General features: G+C 51.7%; 3 protein-coding genes across 3 annotated transcripts; 2 read left to right on the forward strand and 1 right to left on the reverse strand.

Annotated features, from left to right (window-relative positions):
- Positions 1-725: 725 nt before the first annotated feature.
- LRRC52 (leucine rich repeat containing 52) lies at positions 726-3,981 on the forward strand (the record flags this gene model as incomplete). Its single annotated transcript, XM_084211841.1, has 2 exons — positions 726-1,344; positions 3,341-3,981. The coding sequence occupies 2 exons, from the start codon at positions 726-728 to the stop codon at positions 3,595-3,597; spliced, it is 876 nt and encodes a 291-aa protein (XP_084067967.1). The 3' UTR covers positions 3,598-3,981.
- A 1,459-nt stretch (positions 3,982-5,440) lies between these two features.
- Positions 5,441-10,583, forward strand: MGST3 (microsomal glutathione S-transferase 3). Its single transcript, XM_084211229.1, has 6 exons — positions 5,441-5,506; positions 7,639-7,762; positions 8,589-8,662; positions 9,272-9,329; positions 10,017-10,089; positions 10,372-10,583. Exons 2-6 carry the CDS (start codon positions 7,646-7,648, stop codon positions 10,485-10,487), a joined length of 438 nt encoding a protein of 145 aa, XP_084067355.1. The 5' UTR covers positions 5,441-5,506; positions 7,639-7,645; the 3' UTR covers positions 10,488-10,583.
- Positions 10,584-10,797: 214 nt separating this feature from the next.
- ALDH9A1 (aldehyde dehydrogenase 9 family member A1) lies at positions 10,798-18,701 on the reverse strand (the record flags this gene model as incomplete). Its single annotated transcript, XM_084210988.1, has 11 exons — positions 10,798-11,702; positions 11,806-11,918; positions 12,407-12,548; positions 12,887-12,974; positions 13,776-13,964; positions 14,489-14,629; positions 15,398-15,594; positions 16,060-16,194; positions 16,496-16,625; positions 17,744-17,889; positions 18,509-18,701. 11 exons carry the CDS (start codon positions 18,699-18,701, stop codon positions 11,608-11,610), a joined length of 1,569 nt encoding a protein of 522 aa, XP_084067114.1. The 3' UTR covers positions 10,798-11,607.
- Positions 18,702-18,765: the final 64 nt, after the last annotated feature.

The raw sequence follows: 18,765 nt of genomic DNA on the forward strand, positions 1-18,765 counted from the left end.
AATTTCTCCCTCTGAATCCTGACGGCATCTTCATGGCTGAGCGAGGTGGGAAGAAATTAATTTCTTCTGATAATGGAGCAATAAATTCTCTTTTTCTGAAAGATTGAGGTGTCCTGTGGCTGATATCTCTATGCCAGTCCTTTATTTAGGAAAAAAGTATCCTACATAGCATAGTTTATTTTTAACCTTATGTTATACCCTAAAACTATATTTAACACACTACTTAAGAAAACAAATACAGCATAACTTTCTAACATAACATATAATATTCATCTGAATATTTGAGAAAAAGCCAATCATAAAATACGCATTTTTCACAACGCCATTCCTGATAAAACTGGGGCTGTTCACACTCTCCCCACAAAGTTCCGATGCTCTCACACCATGCACAGCTTCCCGCTCCTCCACCCAGCTGGGAGCAGGTCAGCAAGGTCACAGCAGTGTCCCTGAAAACAGGCAGCATCTGCAAGCCACTGACATCACGGAGGTGTCACCTGGCACCGAGTGCGAGACAGACACGCTCCAGCCACCATTCCACACTTGCCCGTGTAAAACCAGGCTCGGTTTCCAGCTGGGCACCCTGCCAAGGGCTCAGGTGAGCCACAAAGTGCTTCCCGACAGCCTTGCAGCTGGACACCTCCTCAGCACGGCTGGGAGGGCAGTGCAGCTGCCATAGGGCTGCCTGCAGTCCATGAAGGGCTAAGCAGCCTGGAAGGTCTCAAACCATGTCTCCTTCAGGTAGCCCATGGTGCCTGAGCCTCGTGTTTCTCCTGGGGATGGCATCACGGGGGACCAGCTGCCCAAGCAGGTGTAGCTGTCAGTACCTGGAGGTGAACTGCACCGGGCAGCAGTTGCAGGAGTTCCCTGTGGACATCCCTCTGGACACCAGGCAGCTGATTCTGGCAGCAAACAACGTCTCGTACCTGCCAGCAGTGGAACTGAGCTTCCTGGCTGATTTGGTCTATCTGGACTGCAGGAAGAACCTCCTGGGGGATGACCTGGATTTCACTTTCATTGGCGTGGCCAGGCTTGTCTATCTGGACCTCAGCTTCAACAGCCTCACACAGGTCACCTTCAGCACCTTCTCCCACCTCCTCAGCCTGGTGGTACTGAAGATCTCGGACAATCCCAACCTTGTGGCCATCGAGAAGGATGCTTTTGCCAACAATACCTGGCTGAGGCACCTGGACGTGAGCCGGACGGGCTTAACCTTCCTGGACACCAGCACTGTCCGGGACCTGCCCAACCTGAGGCTTCTGGGGCTCAGTGACAACCTGTGGCACTGCAACTGTTCCTTTTTGGACTTCATCACCTGGATGATGGAGAGCGATGTGCATTTTCCAGGTGAGGGCTGTGTGAGCACAGATGTGTGTGGAACAGAGAGAGACCTCTGCTCTCCTTCCCAAAAGTTCAGTTCACGGGGCTGTGCCACTGCATGCCATTTTCTGCTGCCACACAAACCAGGGATGGGGCAGCTGGGTTACACACATGAAAAATGCCTCTTGTTCACATCCCCAGGGCAGCCAGGGAGGTGTAGTGTGCAGCTGGGACACTGCTGCTTCCCGAAAACACCTGGATCCAGCCTCAGGTGTCCCTGGGGGCACAGCACCCCATGGCAGCAGCACCAAGAACGAGGAGCCCCACACAGCTCCAGGGAGATGTGCGCTGGGAAAATCATTGCTCTGAATGTCCTGCCTTGTCTCCACCCCAAAGTCAGCTGTTGTCCTTCATATTGAGAGATTCTAAAACTGGGCCTTGGGGAGGCCGAGGCAGGGCAATCACCACTTCCCTTTCCCATAAAAACACTGATCCCAAGGGTGATGTTTTGCTTTGCAGCTGCAGCACATGGACTTAGCTTTTCCAGACTGGAAAGAGACAGAGCACAGCTCACATGAACAAGAAAAGCTTTGGTTTCAGTAATGCAGGGCACAAATGGTGAGAGAGAGCTGCAAGAGAAAAATTGGTTGAGAAAGTCTGTCTACTGAATAAGAAAGGGCTACAGAAGAGCCCAAGGGGAAAAAAGGGAAGGGCAGCTGGAAGCTGGTGTTAGGACAGAACTGAATTAAAGACATCTCAGTGTCTTTATTAGATGTAGTAAGCTCCTTATAGACAATAAAGGGTTTCTTTTTTCACATACGGGCAATTATGGGACAGTGGAATAAAGTACAGCTCTCAGCAGTGAGATTGGAGATAACCCACTGAACCCTGCAACAGGAGAATAAAGCTCACTGCAGCCTGTTGGGGAGGGGAGGAGTGGGAAATGCAGCCTTAAACTGAGGGTTGTTCCAGGCCAAAGGGATACTGGGACAGAGCCCTGGAATCTGCTGCAAGCAGACCCCAGCCTGGCCTTTAGCAAGGCTCCTGACCTTCAGAAATGTTTGTGCATCAGAGTTTTGAGCTCAGCCTGGGGGCTGACATAAAGCTGCCCAAGTTTGGATGGATTTGGGTGACAAAGATATTAAAGCTCTTCAGTTTTACTCAGGGCCAGTAGCAACATCAGCATGAACAACTTCACTCAGCCATATACAATACAGTGTAATGCAATAAAAATTCCCCTCCACCACTCCCATTCCACCCCATGCATGGAGCAGTGCTCGCTTTCCCTCAGGCTCTTTCATCCTGTCCATCCAGCAGTGCCCAGCCTGTGCCCACCACAGTGACCGTGTCTGTGGGGCTCAAAACCTGCAGAGGATGGCTGGGGGCACACCCTGCACCACATTGATCCTTCACTAACTTGAAAAGGAGCAGGCAGCATCTGTTTTATCACTGCAGATATTGCAATATGACAGGGTGTGGTTGTTTTTTCAGTGGAATTGAATCATTGATGAGTTGTCTTTGCTCGCCTCACAGAGCAGGTACGACTGTGCCTGACTGCAAACCCACCCTCCTTATCAAACCCACAGCAGCCTCGTTATTCCAGCATAATCTGGGCTGTATCACTTCAGAAGGTGTTTGAGATTTAAAAAGAAACAACAAACACAGGTGCTCTTATGTGAAGATGAAAGTGCTCAATCAGCAGAGATGAGGAGGGCAGGGACAGCAGTTTGCCACAGTGGCATAATCCAGTGGGCAATATTATCCCATGGAGCCAACACTTCAAAAATATTCTGGCAACCTGGGAATTGTGGTTTGGCAAGGGTTTAGCACAGGTTTGGCATGAGTTTGGCTGTCAGATTTTACCCAAGCCATGGAGGAGAGGTGGGGAGGGCATGAAGTCTGCAGCTATTTTTCAGGCTTTTAGCAAGCACTCCCATAATTTTTCTAATTTTTCTACCAGGACTTCTATTCATTGAATTATGATACAGGCTAGAGAGTCCTGCTTCTGCTCATCTCTCTGCAGATGCTGACAACATCACCTGCTACACCCCAGCAGGGCTGCGTGCCCTGAGGATGCCAGCAGCAGAGGCACAGCTCCACTTCAGCTGCCTGACCCAGCTGCACAAGCAGGATTATATCTTTCTGGGCCTCGTTGGCTTCTGCATATTCCTTGCTGGCACCATGGCAGCCTGGCTGGCCGGTGTCTGTGCTGTCATCTACGAGGCCCATGCCTCAAAGGGAGAGGAAGAGGAGGAGGAGGAGGAAGACACAGCCACTTAGAATCAGCCCTTCTGAACTCCCATTGTGGGAACCAAAGGCAGGACCTTCCTGCCTGATTTCCCATGTTGTCCCACCCTAGATTTTTTTGTTGTTGTTGTTTTTTGTGTTGGTTTTTTTTTTTTTTTTTTTTTTTGGTAAGTGAAATAAAACTGCAAGAGAAGGAAGTATCTGTGTTCCAGTTTCACTTGCTGTGCTCCAGTTTCACTTGCTGTTCTTTACCCAGTCTTCTGCCACTGGGACTCAGGATATTGGCAAAATATTCATTTTGGGCAGGTGTGAGAGGTGTGCACAGTGCCAGGCATTTCCACTTCCACCCTACCCTGGGACCACAGAACAGTAGGGACATAAGGACTGGCTTGAAAAGGTAGTGAAATACAGGAAAGGTCCTGGCACTGTGCTGTAGCCAAGGAGATCACCAGGCCCTTCCTGACCAAAAAAACCCAGCAGGGCTTACAGGGATCAGCCTACACAGTTGGAGCCCCAGGGAATTATTGGATTGCTAGAGCCCCAGAGAATGTAAGAACTTCCTGCTTTGGAAAGGCAAAGAGATTAAAACCAGGACTTTTAGGAGCCCAGGATCCCACTGGTTCTTCCTTTCTTTCCCATTACACTGGTGACAGCAAAAGAACCCTCTGTGCTCCTGCAGTGCATCCAGACTGCCTGTGCCTCCACTGTTGTATTAACATTTACAGAACTGGAAAGTCCAGCTCTGCTTTTGTGTCACACAACCCTAAAACTGGAATGTTTTAGAAAGTAAAAATATTGCTTGCATGCTCTCCAAATATTCTTGGAAATGGTTTGTGTGTCCATACCAAAGTGTCAGAGTCACATCTACAGGGAGATGTAAGAGCCTTGTTACCACCAGCACTGGGAATTGCCAAGGGAAGTATCTGCTTACATGACTGCGAAAAACGTCAGTCACTTGGTTTTAAAATTTTAAAAGTTTAATAGTAATAAAATGGTTATAAAAATAGCAATATAATTAGAGTAATAATAATCTGGACAATTTGGATTAGGACAACATGAGACAACAGAAACAAAGAGTTATGGACAGTCTGGGTACCTTTTTCTGGGCAAACTAAGCCCAAAAAAGGATCCACGTGAACAGAGGATTAACCCTTAAAAACAATAACCTGTTGCATATTCATACACCTCAAACATGATGCATAAATGCCATTCAAACACAGGATTCTGTCTGGGCAGTGTCAGCTTCTTCCTCTGAATCCTGACGGCGTCTTCAGAGCTGAGCAAGGTGGGAAGAAGTTCATTTCTCCTGATAAGCGAGCAATAAATTCTCTTTCTCTGAAAGATTGAGGTGTCCTGTGGTTGCTATCTCGCTGCGAGTCCTTTCTTTAAAAAAAAAAAGTATCCTACATAGCATAGTTTCTATTTTAACATTTTGTTATACCCTAAAACTATATTTAACACACTACTTAAGAAAATGAATCCAGCATAACTTTCTAACATAACACATATAATATTCATTTGAATATTTGAGAAAAGCCAGTGATAAAATACACATTTTTCACAATCACCCAGCACAGCAACTCCACGTGTGAAACACACTGCAGGGCCTGGTGGGTTAACAGGGGAAACCAGGAGATTTCAGCAAGCACGGTGTGAATTACCAAACCCGGAGCCATTAACCCGCGAATCAAAGCCGAGAGCTCTTAGCCATAACGAATAAAATGGCAGAAAGGCTGTGGGGGAACGGCTGAGGGGCAGAGCGGCGGGGCAGGCCCTCAGCACGCCCCATCCCCCTCTCCCCTCAGAGCGGGCACAGATCGCGCCCTGCCGCGCCGGGCCCGCCCGCGGGCGGTGCTGTGAGGGGACGGCCCCGCCCCCGCCCCGCTCCCCCCTCATCCCCGCTCGTCCCGCCGCGCACGGGCTGCTCCGCGCCGCGCTGAGGGTGAGTGCGGGCCGGGGGGCACGGGGGTGCGCCAGGGACAGCTTGTCCTCATGGAAAACACCGTGGACACCCCCCAGCCTGGGGAGGCTGCGGGGGAAGGGGGTAGCGGGGCGAGCGGGCTGGGCAGGGCTCGGCCCGCTTTTGTCGCTCTGCTGGCTCGAAGGGTTGAGCTTAATCCGGTCCGAATCCACGCGTGGGGCTGTTCGAGGAGCCTAAATGCGCTTTGCTGACTCACAGCAGCTGCAGTGTTGTGGCAGAGTTGGGAAGGACCCTTTTTCTCCCGCCGCTCTGTGCCGTGTCATGCTCCAAAATCTCGTTTCTGTGGCTCCGGCCGGAAACATCGCAGGGTAAAAAGGTAGAAATTGAGTCTTGTGCACCGTGACAGCAAAGCCCCTGCGGCTGTGGGCAAAGGTTGCTGAAATGCTCCGGGCACCACAGTCCGGAAACGACCGTGGGAGTCCTGGTGACTTTGGAGTGCTTTATATGGCACTAAATTACGAGAGCAAAGGCTTGAGGTACGCTTTGATATCAGTAGTGTAAGAACAGGAGCTTTAAGACACACCCGGTTTAATGCTTTGCAGTGCTCTTTGCTCCCAAGATAAACTCCCAGATTATAACTTTGTGCTGGAAGATAAAATGCCTGGTTCTCCAAGAACCTTGTAATTTAAATGGGCAAATGTGACCACCAACCTGCTCTACATGTTCTATTTTCAGTGTGTCACCTGTCAGGTGCTAACCTCTATTACAGGTGCATGCAGCTGGCTTTTATTCATTACTTCAGGGTTTTAATATTCTTACTGATAACTGTTTACCTCACTTCCTATGGAAAGAGCCAGCTGTTGTCTTCACCTTGCTCCATCGATGATAATCCTTTTCAAATGAGAAATAAAACCCTCTGGTCCTCAAAGATCCCTTGTGAGGGGTGCGAGAGGAAGACTTTGCAGCAGTTCCCTGAGGTGGCCTGGTTTTCCTCACACTGACAGATTGTGCTGGTGGGTCAGTGCAGGGAGGCACCAAAACCTCGCTACATACATCATGGAGGCACCATCTGGAGACAGGCACCCACTAGGGTTTGATTGGAAGAATTATCTCAGTGCTCGAGGGAGGTTTCTGCTGTCTTTTGCTGGGCTGTGTCATGCAGCACCTTCCAGGGTCACCCAGTCTGAGGTTTGGGGTTGTGCAGGATGGTTGTGGGGAAGTCCTTGTGCTCTGTGGCAGCAGGGAGAGAGCTGGAGTGCTCTGTGTGGAGCAGGGCAGGCATGTGGGGGCTGCTGAACAGGAAAGAGTGAGAATGTGGAATGTAGGGCAGCATGGCAGAGGCTGCAGGAGGCACCTTCTGCCCCATGCTTTTGTCTCAGGCCTGCATGAGGGAGCACAGAACCATTAAAAAAAAGCCACACAGGCCCTGGTGTCCCCTGGCTGCTGGTGCAGAGGTCTGTAAATGCCAGTAGCTGCATGTTGTTGGAGCTGTTCGTCAGTTTGTGACTCTGAGAGGCTTCCTGGGAGCTGCAGGGCTGAACATCAATCATCTGGCCAGTGGCTCTTTACCCAAAAGTTGTTATCATTGCTGAGGTGCTGGGTTTTATTAGTATTTTATATAAGGATGACCTTAGCAGTACAAATTAATCATTTATGTAGCCCAGCTCCTTCCAAGTCAAGGGATTTCTGAGCTAGGTTCTGTTCTTACTCCCAGTTTACCTTTTGCTCCCAGACCTCGCCCAGTTTCCTGGTGAATTTATGAGAAGACATTCACAATGTCTCTTGGCAAGGAGTTCCACAGGTGTGGTTCCCAGTGCATGAAGAAACATCTCTCTTAGGGAACAGGCTGGAAATAAACTGAGTTCATGTGGTGGCCCCTAGCCCTGGGGCTGGAAAGGCCCATGAGTTTCTGGCCAGGCTGCACTAAGGTTCTCCAGCCACCACTTCCCACCAATGCTTAGGTGATTTTAAGCCTTGCTTGACAGGAACTATGCAGAGTTTGTGCAGGTACAGAAAGGTACAAAATGGAACAAATTCCTTCAGCCAGTCCCTGTGCTGGTAGCTCTTGGGGTCCAAGCTCAGCAACTCTTCCATGCACGTATATCATGTGCTGCCACTTCCCCAGACATTCACAGGCTCCCTTTCTCTGGCAGCACCACGATGGCTGTTCTCTCCAAGGAGTATGGCTACGTCATTCTGACTGGGGCTGCCAGCTATGTCCTGGTCATGCACCTCGCCATCAATGTGAGCAAGGCCCGCAATAAGTACCATGTGGAGGTGAGTGTGAGGGCATAGCAAGCTTGGAGCCGGGCTGCTGACACCCCTTGATCAGTTTGGGGTGACTTGCTGACATTTCCTGTCCCACCACACAGATGTAGAAGGGATGGAGCTGCCGTGGCTCTCCAGAAAGCATAACACAGCTTGGGATTTGGGGCATAAGGTGCCTGGCAGCAAGCTGAAAGCATGCAGGTTTGAGCTTGGCAGCACTGATGGGCAAGAAACTGCTCAGCCCTTTTTCCCTGCAAATAAGACTTGATGCAGCACTGGGGGGAAAGGGGTCGTAGTGGCACAAAAGTGACAGGAGGGTTTCTCAAACTCAGGGGGAGCATGTGAGCCCTGTCACAAGTGACCTTCCCTCAGCATCTATTGGGGAGCCATTATGGCAGGCAGAGCTGTGGGCTGGGTGGGGACAGCTGTGAGTCAGGGCCATGGCATGCAGTGGCTGCTGTGCCACTTGGCTCCTTTGCCCTTTCACCACTTCATTCACAGAAGTACCGAGCAGGGGTGGGCACGAGGGCAGCTCCAGCTGCCTGTTGGAGTGATCCCATTCTTGCTGCATCAAGTCAGGATTGGAACAAGTGTAGCCAGTGTGTGTGGTGCACAGAGGGCTGGATTTGAGGCCTGGGGAAGCCCCTGCAGCCAGGCAGCAGCTCCAGGAAGGCAGTGACATTGAACAGAGCTTTTTGTGGGCCCCAGGGCAGGCACAGGCTCTAAGCTGCCATTGCAGGTTGGTCTTGCAAGCCCCCGGGCAGCCCTGGGCTCCTGGGGAGAGGAGCTGCAGGCCTCACTTGCTGATGCTTTGCTGCTGGTTTATTTTTGGCAGTACCCAACCATGTACAGCACAGACCCTGAAACCGGGAACATGTTCAACTGCATCCAGCGTGCGCACCAGAACACGTGAGTGACCCCTTTGAGCAGGGGCCTTGGAACACACAGGGCTGGGGGCAGGGCCCACAGCCCCAGAGGTGCTGCTGCCACTGCTTTGATCCAGGCTCAGCCCTGCAGAGCTTAGCAGGAAGGCTGTGTTGGCTCCTTCCCATGCTTTAAACCATGGGATGGTGCTGTGAAGCCATCTTCTCTTCCCCAGTTCCCACCAGTTTGCTGTCATGGGTGGATCTTCAGATGTGAGGAATCTTGTTTCCAGAAGGTTCTGATTTGTTGTGCTGCCCAGCTCTCACTGGGGAGAGGCCCAAGTCCACCCAGCTCCCGTGGACAGGTTGCAACAGCACATCAGAGGGGTGCTGGGAAGCACAACTCCTGAGGAATGCTTAGAGTGGCTTAGGGAACAAAATGGAAAGAGTGGGTGGGTGTCCTGGGAGAGAGGCACAGGCCCTAGAAGTGTGTGTGCTCAGATCCCTTCTTTCCTCAGCCACAGCACCGAGCACAGAGACTCATGATGAGCCCAAAATGCCCTTGGCAGGGAATGTTTGCAGTTTCTGCCCTTCTGGAGTTTTGTATTTGTAAGCAACCTAAGCATAAACACCACCTCCTCACTTTTATTTTCAGATTGGAAGACTACCCTGCCTTCCTGTTCTTTTTAGGCACTAGTGGAGTCTACCACCCGGTAAGTGATGCAGAACTCTGCTCTGGCTCCCTGACCTGGGCAAGGTGGGGGGCAGGAGGCCAAGACAGGCCCTTCAGTAGCCACATCGCATTTAACTACAGTGCCCCTTCTTAAAATTTAGTTGTAGGAGGTCTTCTGCAGGAGAATCACAAGTATTAAACTCATTACTGCTGTTTCAGCTATTAGAGCCCTTCCCCTAAAGGTGCCTTGTTAGACAAAGCAAAGTATTTGCAGGCTCAAGTCACTGAGTGGGAAGAATCTCTTCAGCCCAGTTTTTCCAAGCCTTGCCAAAGGAAGTCAACAGAAGTCTGGGTTATTTTTAACTGAAAGATGCAGACAACTTGGGAGGAGACAGGTAGATGGGAGAGGCCAAATCCAGTAGCTCTGTCTTTGCCATCAAAAGACAAATTACATCTTTCCTGAAGACAGACTCCTTTTCAAGAGGGAAGGAAACAGCATAGGCACATCTGGCAAATGGGAGCCACATTGGAGGGAGCTCTAAATGAAGAGTCAAGGTGAAAGTTTGGAACACCTGCTGGAGGCACTGGATCAGGGCTTGGAGCACAGCTGCCTCCACCATCCTGGTCCTTGCTCTGGCTCACTAACTGGCCAGGGGTGAAATGAGATTGACACCTGGTTGCCTGCACAACTTTGCTCAAGGCTTTAATGCTTCTCCTTTCTCTGCAGCGAGTGGCCACAGGGCTTGGCATGACCTGGATCCTTGGGAGGCTCATCTATGCCTATGGCTACTACACAGGAGGTAGGACTGTGCCCTGCAGCACACACTGTTGAGACTCAGGTCTCCTACAGTGACCTCAGGACTTTGCTCCCAGCCAGGTGTGGAGGAAAGGGTGCAGATCTGCAGGCTGCTAACACTGCAGCACGCTCCTCCTGCTCTTGGGAAGAGCTCTCATCCAGCAGGGATGCCTATCCTAAGAGGCCTGAGCTGTTTTGCCCTGGGGATTTCCCCCTGCTCCCTCTTCAATCTCCAGGCTGGGCTAGTCTTTCAGTGAACTGACAAATTCTGATTTTTCTTTTCCAGAACCCAAAAACCGACGGAGAGGGGCCTTTGCTTCCTTGGCTCTCCTTGGGCTGGTGGGCACAGGCGTCTATTCAGCCTACCAGCAGCTGGGCTGCCAGCTCATCTGCAAAACCTAAAGGGACTTTTCATCTGTTTTCTTTTAGAACACTTGGCTTCCTGTATTTTTCCCTTTTCTTTCTCAATAAAAGGAAGTTGTCCATTCTGTATTTTCATTCCAAAGTTACAGAGAGGTTTCTTAAGCTCTGCAGAATGCTAGAAGTACTCTGGTTTTGTAGAACTACAGAATCTGTCTGTCAGGCAGAGCTGTTCCTTCTAGCTTTTATGATTTTAGTGATGAAAAAGCCACCTTGCAGCTCATTTAACCCATACAGCAACAGCCCCATTTCCGAACCCCTCAATTAATGTCACACTGAGAATCTGTTCCAGAGTAAGTATTTATTTGATTGCTAAAAAAAGACATAAGAAAACAATTGAAGTTGTTGCTTCATCATGTGTATAAAGAACAGTAAGTTTACAGGAAGGAAGGGAGATAGCTTTCACTATTCTGTGCTGGAGCTCACCACCACTCTTGTGTGGAGGTCATTCTCAGGGTCATGCCTGGCCCAGGCAGCATCAGCCAACCCTCCCCACAATGTTTTGTCCCACTTGTAAGTAAGGTACAGATAGAAAAAACCAAAACTTGAGATTACCAAGGGTCTAGAGGGAATAAGCAATGATGCACTTAAGGCGTTTATGTGGTTACAGAATAGGCAGGGTGAGGATAGCTACAGGATATAATTGTGTACAAGAGCTTACACCTGCATTGAGTAGGGTCCTACCTCTTAAGAAGCCAGAACTGAAGCTGATGGAGGGTGGAAGGCAATGGGAATCAAGGCCAGAACTGAGGCTGATGGAGGGTGGAAGGCAATGGGAATCAAGGCACACAGCCTGGGAAGCCTGGCCCTGGCCTTGGTCACTGACAAGGCTCTGGTAGCACCTCTGTGGCTGCAGGAGCTGCTCCCAAATGCCAGATTGGTGCCTCCTGCTCTGAGCTTCCCACTGCCCAGCAGGCAGGTCAGAGCTGAGCCCTGCGTGTCCAACCCCCCCTGCAGGAGCAGGGTGGCTACACGGTGCTGCAGCCCTGCTTCCCCCGGGGCACTGACAACTGTAGGGTACTGTATTGGTGTGTATGTGATCCACATCTCTGGCTGGCAGCAAAGAGCTGCCTGAGGCTCCCCTGAGCAGGCCCCAGAGGCACTAAAACACAGACTCCAAGTCCCCCATCTCCACACAGACTGTCTTCAGCTGCGAGTAGTACTCGATGGCTGCCCGGCCGTTCTCCCTGCCAAATCCTGCAGGGAAGAGCTGCAGTGAGGACACAGCTCCAGGCAGTGCCAGTGGCCACTCACAGCCCCTGGAGCTAGCATGTACCAGGGGAGGTCGCACAGAGCTCACCTGAGGACTTGTATCCCCCAAAAGGCAGCTCCACTGGGCTGACGTTGTAGTTGTTGATGAAGCACATCCCAGCCTTGAGAGCAGCCACTACCCTGTGAGCCTTCTGGATATCCCTGCAGGAAAAGGGCAATTCAGCTGGACCCCCTCCTTCCCTGCCAGGCAACACCCACTGGAGAAAGGCCAGCAGGCCACGCTGCTTTTTGGAGTCCAACCTGCCCTACTCTGCCTTTGCCTGCTCAAAGGGGGCAGCACCAATTCCCAAGGATGCTCCAACTTGCATTTGATTCCAGAGGGCAGGACAAGGACAGCAGCAATGCAGAGTGGGGCAAATAGCCAGTAGCAGCACAGCAGGCTCCTGATGCATCCTGGAGGGGCAGGAAGGCAGGCAGCAGGCCAAGCCAGGCGGGGAGGAACCCAAGGGACAGCTGGGCCCACCCAGCACTTTGGGAAAAAATGGGAGATGTGCAGTCATTTACAGATTTCCCTTGCTTCAGCTTTTCTGGAAGAGGATGCCCTCATGCCCAGGCACTGCAAGAGGAGCAGCAAATCACTGCAGTATTTCCTCTCCCCAGAATGATTCCACAACACTGCCCAGTCATACCTGGTGAAGACACCACCTGCCAGGCCAAATTTAGTGGCATTGGCTCTCTCCAGAACCTCCTCCTCCGTGTCAAAGGGCAGGATGGCCATGACAGGCCCAAAGATCTCTTCCTTCACACACGTCATGTCATCCTTGCAGTTCCCTGGAAGCGTGGCAGAGCACAAGTGCTTCAGGAGGAAGAGCAGCAGCACAGCCTGTGCACTCAGCAACCCACACAGCCTTGGAGAGACAGCACCCAGCATGGCAGAGCAGCCAGGCACACCCTGCACCTCAAAAGCACCAACAGCACCATTGCTGTCAGGCTCTCCAACAGCCCAGATTTCCCTGAATGCAGTTCTTGGAAGCCTCAGCTCTCTCTAGGACCCCCATCCAAGTGTCCATCCATGCTGGGGACATCACAGAGCCAGGTTACAAAGCTGAACTAATTTCTCAGGAGAAATCCCACAACATCCACGGTACCATGGCTGAGATAGCTCCTACCTAACACACAGGGCCGCATGTAGTAGCCATTCTTCAGCTTCGGGTCATCTGGCACATACAGGTCCCCACCACACAGCACCTCTGCCCCCTGGAAAAGAGCCAAGAGAGGAAGGGATGCAGGCACATCCAGGAGCATCCTGCCCAGCTCTGGCTGGCCCTTGGGCTACCCTAGCAGGCTGTGCTCAAACATTTGTCCCCATCTTTCTTTAAGCCCCTCTTATGTACAGAAATCCTGCGATCAGGTGCCCCAGAGCTTTCTCCCCTCCAGACTAAACCACCCCAACTCTCAGCCTTTCCTCATGTGTTTTTCCTGTGCTGAGGATTCCAGACCTTAAAGTGGTGTCTCTCCAGAGCAGGTCAGAGGGGCAGAACTCCCCCTCACCTGCTGCCCACACTGCTTTGGATGCAACCCAGGGCACTGGGGGTTTCTGGGTGCCAGCACACATGCCTGTGTGTCCAGCCTCTCATCCACCAGCACTCCCAAGTCCTTCCTCGCAGGGCTGCTCCATCTGCTCATCCCCCAGCCTGGATTGATAGCAGGGGCTGCTCTGACCCAGGTGCAACACTCTGTACTGGGCTCACATCACCTCCCTGTCCTCCACCTGCCTTAACACAACTACCAGGAGGATCTTTGCACAGTCACAGCAATGAAGCTGATGGGTCTGTAATTCCCAGGCTCTTGTCCACCACCCTTTTAGAAAATGGGTGTTTTTCCTTTTCCAGTCACTTGGGACTTCACCTGACTGCCATGACTTTTCAGGTGTCATGGGAAATGGCTCAGCAACTACATCAGCCAGTTCTCTGAGGACTGGGAAGGCACAGGGCAGGAGGGCAGCTGGCAGCATGTAAGACATTTCAGGGCAGGCACAAGGCAGCTTCACAATCTCACCTGCTCCTTTGCCTGCTTGATAAAGCCCTGCACACGATTCAGGTGGGGCCGGTTGATGAGGGCTCCCATCCGTGTGTCCTCCAGAAGAGGGTCTCCAATTTTGATTTTCTGGGTGCGTTTCACCACCTCCTTTGTGAAGGTATCCAGGATCTTCCTCTCCACAAACACCCTGGTGCCGTTGCAGCACACCTGGGACACAGGACAGGCAACTCAGAATAGGAAACACAGCACTCCACAGTCCTTCCCTGCTTAGGTCCTGCTCCAGAGGCACTTGGAAAAGCCCCTCCACAGCTGCTGCAACAGCTAACTTGACCCTGGAGACAAGGAACCCAAGGAGATTACCCTGGGGCTCTGACTGCACTCAACAGTTCTTGCTGGACACCGTGGTTCTGATGCCACCAGGTGGCAAAAACACATCAGGTCACCAGCAGCAGAGACCTTGAGCTGACTCCTAAATTCCCAGAAATGACCCTGCTGAGCAAATTTGCCCACAGGATTACACAAAACCTGCAGCACAGGTGGATATCCTGAATTTGACAAGACACATGTCTTGTGGCTAAGGCACACTCTGCTGGGACACTGCTGAGGCTCCTGCAGGGGCATCCCTTCTGACACTGCAGAGGGAAAGGTGTGGCAGGAAGGGAGCCCCAGGGCAGCCCTCACTTACAGGAGGTCACAGGCTGGCCCCACTGCCCGAGCCCGCAGACACACACCTCGCCCTGAGTCAGGAAGTTGGCCATGAGGGCTCCCTTCACAGCATTCTCCAGGTCAGCATCTGAGAAGATGATAAGGGGGGATTTGCCTCCCAGCTCCAGGGTGACTGGCTTTATCCCTTTAGCTGCCATCTCCATGATCTGAGGGGAACAAGGACACAAGAGATAAGTGATCCACTGGCCAAGGGGAGGCTTGCAGGGAGAGGCAAAAGGACCATTCACCAACAAGAGAAGCAGCACAAAGGGAAAGCTGAGCTCCCTAGATGTGGTGAGTTCAGACTAAGGACAGCCACGGAGGGTTTGGGGGTTGTTTTTCCATAGATAAAGCCAACAAAACCTGGAGAGGCATTTGCAGGAAGTCTCGTGCTCAGTGTAAGTGGCAGGCAGCTGTAGCTGCCATCTGTCACTGCAACCCACAGCTACACGCGTGTAGGGGAGCATTCATGGGACATTTCCCCTTCTTCAACTCAAAATTTATTCCCAAAAGTCTTTTCTTTAATTTTGGAATAATAAACTGAGGGTGAGAAACTCACAGAAACAATTCCCTTGCTTAAAAACAGTAGGTTGCAGGCAGCTTTAGTGCTTTGTAGCAGCCAGAACCACATTTTTCCAGTGCTGCTGTTTCATGTACTCTCCTCCCAACATCAACACCCACCTGAGCAGTTCAGAGACTTCACTGCAACCAGGGGCTAAGCAAGTGAAGCTGACCAGGGGTTTCTTTCCCAAGCTCATGCCCAGCAGGTTAATTGGATCCCCAGCATGACCCTACATGTGCTGCAAGCTCCTTGCCCAGCCCCAAAAATGCTGACCCACACCCTGCCTCTACAAGCCCCGTGCAGAAAAGCTCAAGGAGGTATCAGCTACAGACTGATTGTAGTCGATACAACCCTTGTCTCAAGGTGTCTTTACCTTCATGCCAGTTGGCACACTGCCAGTGAAAGAGATTTTGGCCACATCTGGGTGCTGGCAGAGGAGCTGGCCCGTGGCAGCCCCACCCTGCACCACGTTGAAGAGCCCCTTGGGCACTCCAGCCTCTGTGAAGATCTCTGCCAACCTCACCACAGAAATAGGGGTGAAGGGTGAAGGCTTGTAGACCATGGCATTGCCTAAGGGAACCCAGACACAGGCAAGGTGGGGTTAACACCCAAACTGCTTCAGGGAAGAAACAAAAACAATCCCCACCCCACTATGAGTTTGTCTCAACAGAGCCCAGAAGTTTCCCCCCAAGAGAGGAGCAAACACTTTCAGATGATCCCTGCAACTAAGGGTGCCCCTCCAGCTGGCGAGAGGCTGGGGGAGATGGGGCTGCTGGTTTTGCCCTGCAGACATTTCCAGAGACCTTCTCCATCTGGTACAAAGCCAAGCTATCTCTGTTTTTCTGGATGCACTCCTAACCTCTCAACATCTGACATGTTCCTCCTTCCATTTCCCTTCCCTTTCTGCCAGAGTAACAGCCTGAACATTCTGCTAATCCTTCAACACTTCAAGGTAATCATAGACTTCATCCCACTCTGCCCCACAGGATCACTTGGCTTTGAAAAGACACTGGAGTGGGAGAAAGGCTCCATTACCACAAGCCAAGGCCGGGCCAGACTTCCAGCAGGCAATCTGGAAAGGGTAATTCCAGGCTCCAATGCCAACACACACCCCCAGTGGTTCTCTCCGAGTGTACCCAAAGGATCCCCCGGGAAGCTGGATGTGTTCACCTGCAAAGAAAACAGCCAGAAGGTAGAAAAGAGCAAAGTCCCTTCTTGTTTGATCAGAGCCCCCAGAGGTCAGGTCTGGCTTTGCCTGGGAGCAGAGACACAGTTTTACCCCAGCTCACAGAAGGTGTGTGAGTGCCCACAGAGCATGGCCGCAATGGGCAGAGACCTCTCAGGACCATTCCAAGGTCTTCAGGAATGGTCCATCTCTCAAAGGAATCAGCAGCAAGGATGGCTTTGTGCCACTGGAGTTACCAGGGAAGGTGGGACAGAGAGCAAAGAGCAAACTCCAGTAACTCCTCACCCGCCAGAGATCCCGCCAGCCCTGCGTAATACTCCAGGCACTGCCAGGATATGTCGATGTCCACTCTGGCCTCAAAGATGGATTTCCCATTGTTGATGGTCTCCATGGTGGCAATTTCCTCCCTCTGCTCCTGTGAGTGGCACAGGACAGAGACAACACATTAGAGAAGCCTGGAGCAGAACCCCACAGGGAGACAGCTGCTCCACAAGCACACAAATCCCAAACAAGATCCTGCCATGAGAAATGCCCAAAAGAGACATTCCCAACTGCTGTTTATCATTGTCCCCATGGTGACTGAGTGCAGGGCAATGTCAAAGGGAAAGCTGCTGGGGTTCACTGCTGGTCCAGTCTTGTTTAACATCCCTGTTTATCTAAAAGATGAACAAACATGAACTTAGAAGTCGGCTGGCAAATAATGATTAGAATTCGCAGAACTGAACTGGGAAGAGCAAACAGCAAGATCAGGATGGAACCAGAGACCAGTGAAGAGGGACAAAGCAATGCAGCTGGGAAGCATCCTTTAACAGTCCACCTCCCAGGCAGAAATATCACCCTGCTCTGGAAGTCTGGCAAAAGCAAAAGTTTGGCATAAAGGAAAGTTTTCTCATGACTCATACACACTGGGGAAAGTCTGGGTTCTTACAGATGTGTAAGAACTTGATGGAGATTAACTTGATGGAGATTAACTTGATGGAGATTAACTCTGATGCCCAAGGACCTGTTATCTTAGAAAGGAGTCTGTGTTAAACATCACTTATGTGCATCCTCCCCATGTGTATTATCTGATAGATAAAAACCAGTACTCCTACTTTCTCTTATTGCCAGGACACGCTCCAGTCATGTAACAACAGCCTCTGACAAGCCAAAAGTTCAGCCATGCCAGTTATGCAATTTCAGCTTTGAAACTGTGTGCAGTGAAATTAAATCTTTGGAGTTGTTAAAAGAACCACAAACCCTGCAAGATGCCAAACGGGTCACTTCAGCTTTATGTCTTCTAACAGAATTCAGCTGAGAAAGCACACACTGGCCTTGAATCCAGTGATAAGGCCAAAGCTGCAGGCAGGATGCTGACTCCAGTGATAAGAGCAAAGCTCTGCCTGAGGCAGCCGCCTGTCTCTCCTGGCCAAAGGTGGGTTTTAACTCCTGAGCAACTCCTGGAGCTCTGCAAGTCCTGCTGAAGCCTCCAAGAGCCACAATAACCCACAAGGAAGCTCAGAGACAGAACCACCCCTCTGCCCCCCAACATACCCGAATAATTCTGGCAGCCTCCAGCATCACTCGGCACCGCTCCATGCCTGACATCTGACTCCATATTTTAAAGGCAGCTTTTGCACTCTGCACAGCCAGATCAACTTCCTTCTCCCCAGAGCAGGGCAGCTTGCACAGCACACGACCTGGGCACGTTTTGAACAGGGAATAAATGAGATGGAAATCTCAGAAAAGGGGCCCAGAACGTGGTTTACTCGCACCAGACCCCACATACTTCAGTCAAGCCACGTTTACCAGGCACAGAATTTCCCACGGGAACCCACTGATTTGTAATCAGCCAGAGAAGAGGTGCTACAATTCAGCTGGTTCCAATTTAAAGAGCTGACACTGCCCACAGTCGTGTTCTGGTTACTAATTACCTCCAGCGGCTACAAAATTCCTGGGTTTTCCAGTTGCCTTTGTTATACTTCTACCACCCTGTTCAGGACTCTCGTTACACATTCCCCAGGAGAGTTAAACACTTAGAAACGATTCTGCTGAACGCTACACACCGATAACTACAACTACATAATTATAGAGATATTTTAAGGGGCGGGGGGTTGCCAAAATCAGGCAGTGACAGAGCGAGCGCTGCTTTCTGCACGAAGAACGACGATGGCCGAACAGTGGAGGCAGAGCTCAGCATCCCGGGCTGCGGAGCAGCACGACCCGCATATGTGACAGCCGGGCGAGCTGGGGAAAGCCGAGGACACCGGGCCCCGCAGGCAGAGCTCTCCCAGCCCCCGGAGCCTCCCCGCTCGGTACCTGTGGCCGGCTCGAACACCTCCTCCAGCTGCCCGCCGTCGGCGGGCTGGACGCGGGCGCCCGCGCGGTAGTTGAGGGGCTGCTGCACGGTGAGGGTGCCGGTGGCGGAGCTCATGGTGGCGAGGCCGGGAGCGAGCGAGCGCAGCCGGGGCAGCAGGAGGAGGAGGCTCGGCATGCGGGGCCGTGCCAACATCGGCGGGTCCCGTCAGGCGCCGCGGCCGGAGGCGCCGCCTCCCCGCAGCGCCTTTTCAGCGGCA

Source organism: Fringilla coelebs, assembly GCF_963513975.1.
Source record: "Fringilla coelebs genome assembly, chromosome: 9".
Taxonomy (NCBI): domain Eukaryota; kingdom Metazoa; phylum Chordata; class Aves; order Passeriformes; family Fringillidae; genus Fringilla; species Fringilla coelebs.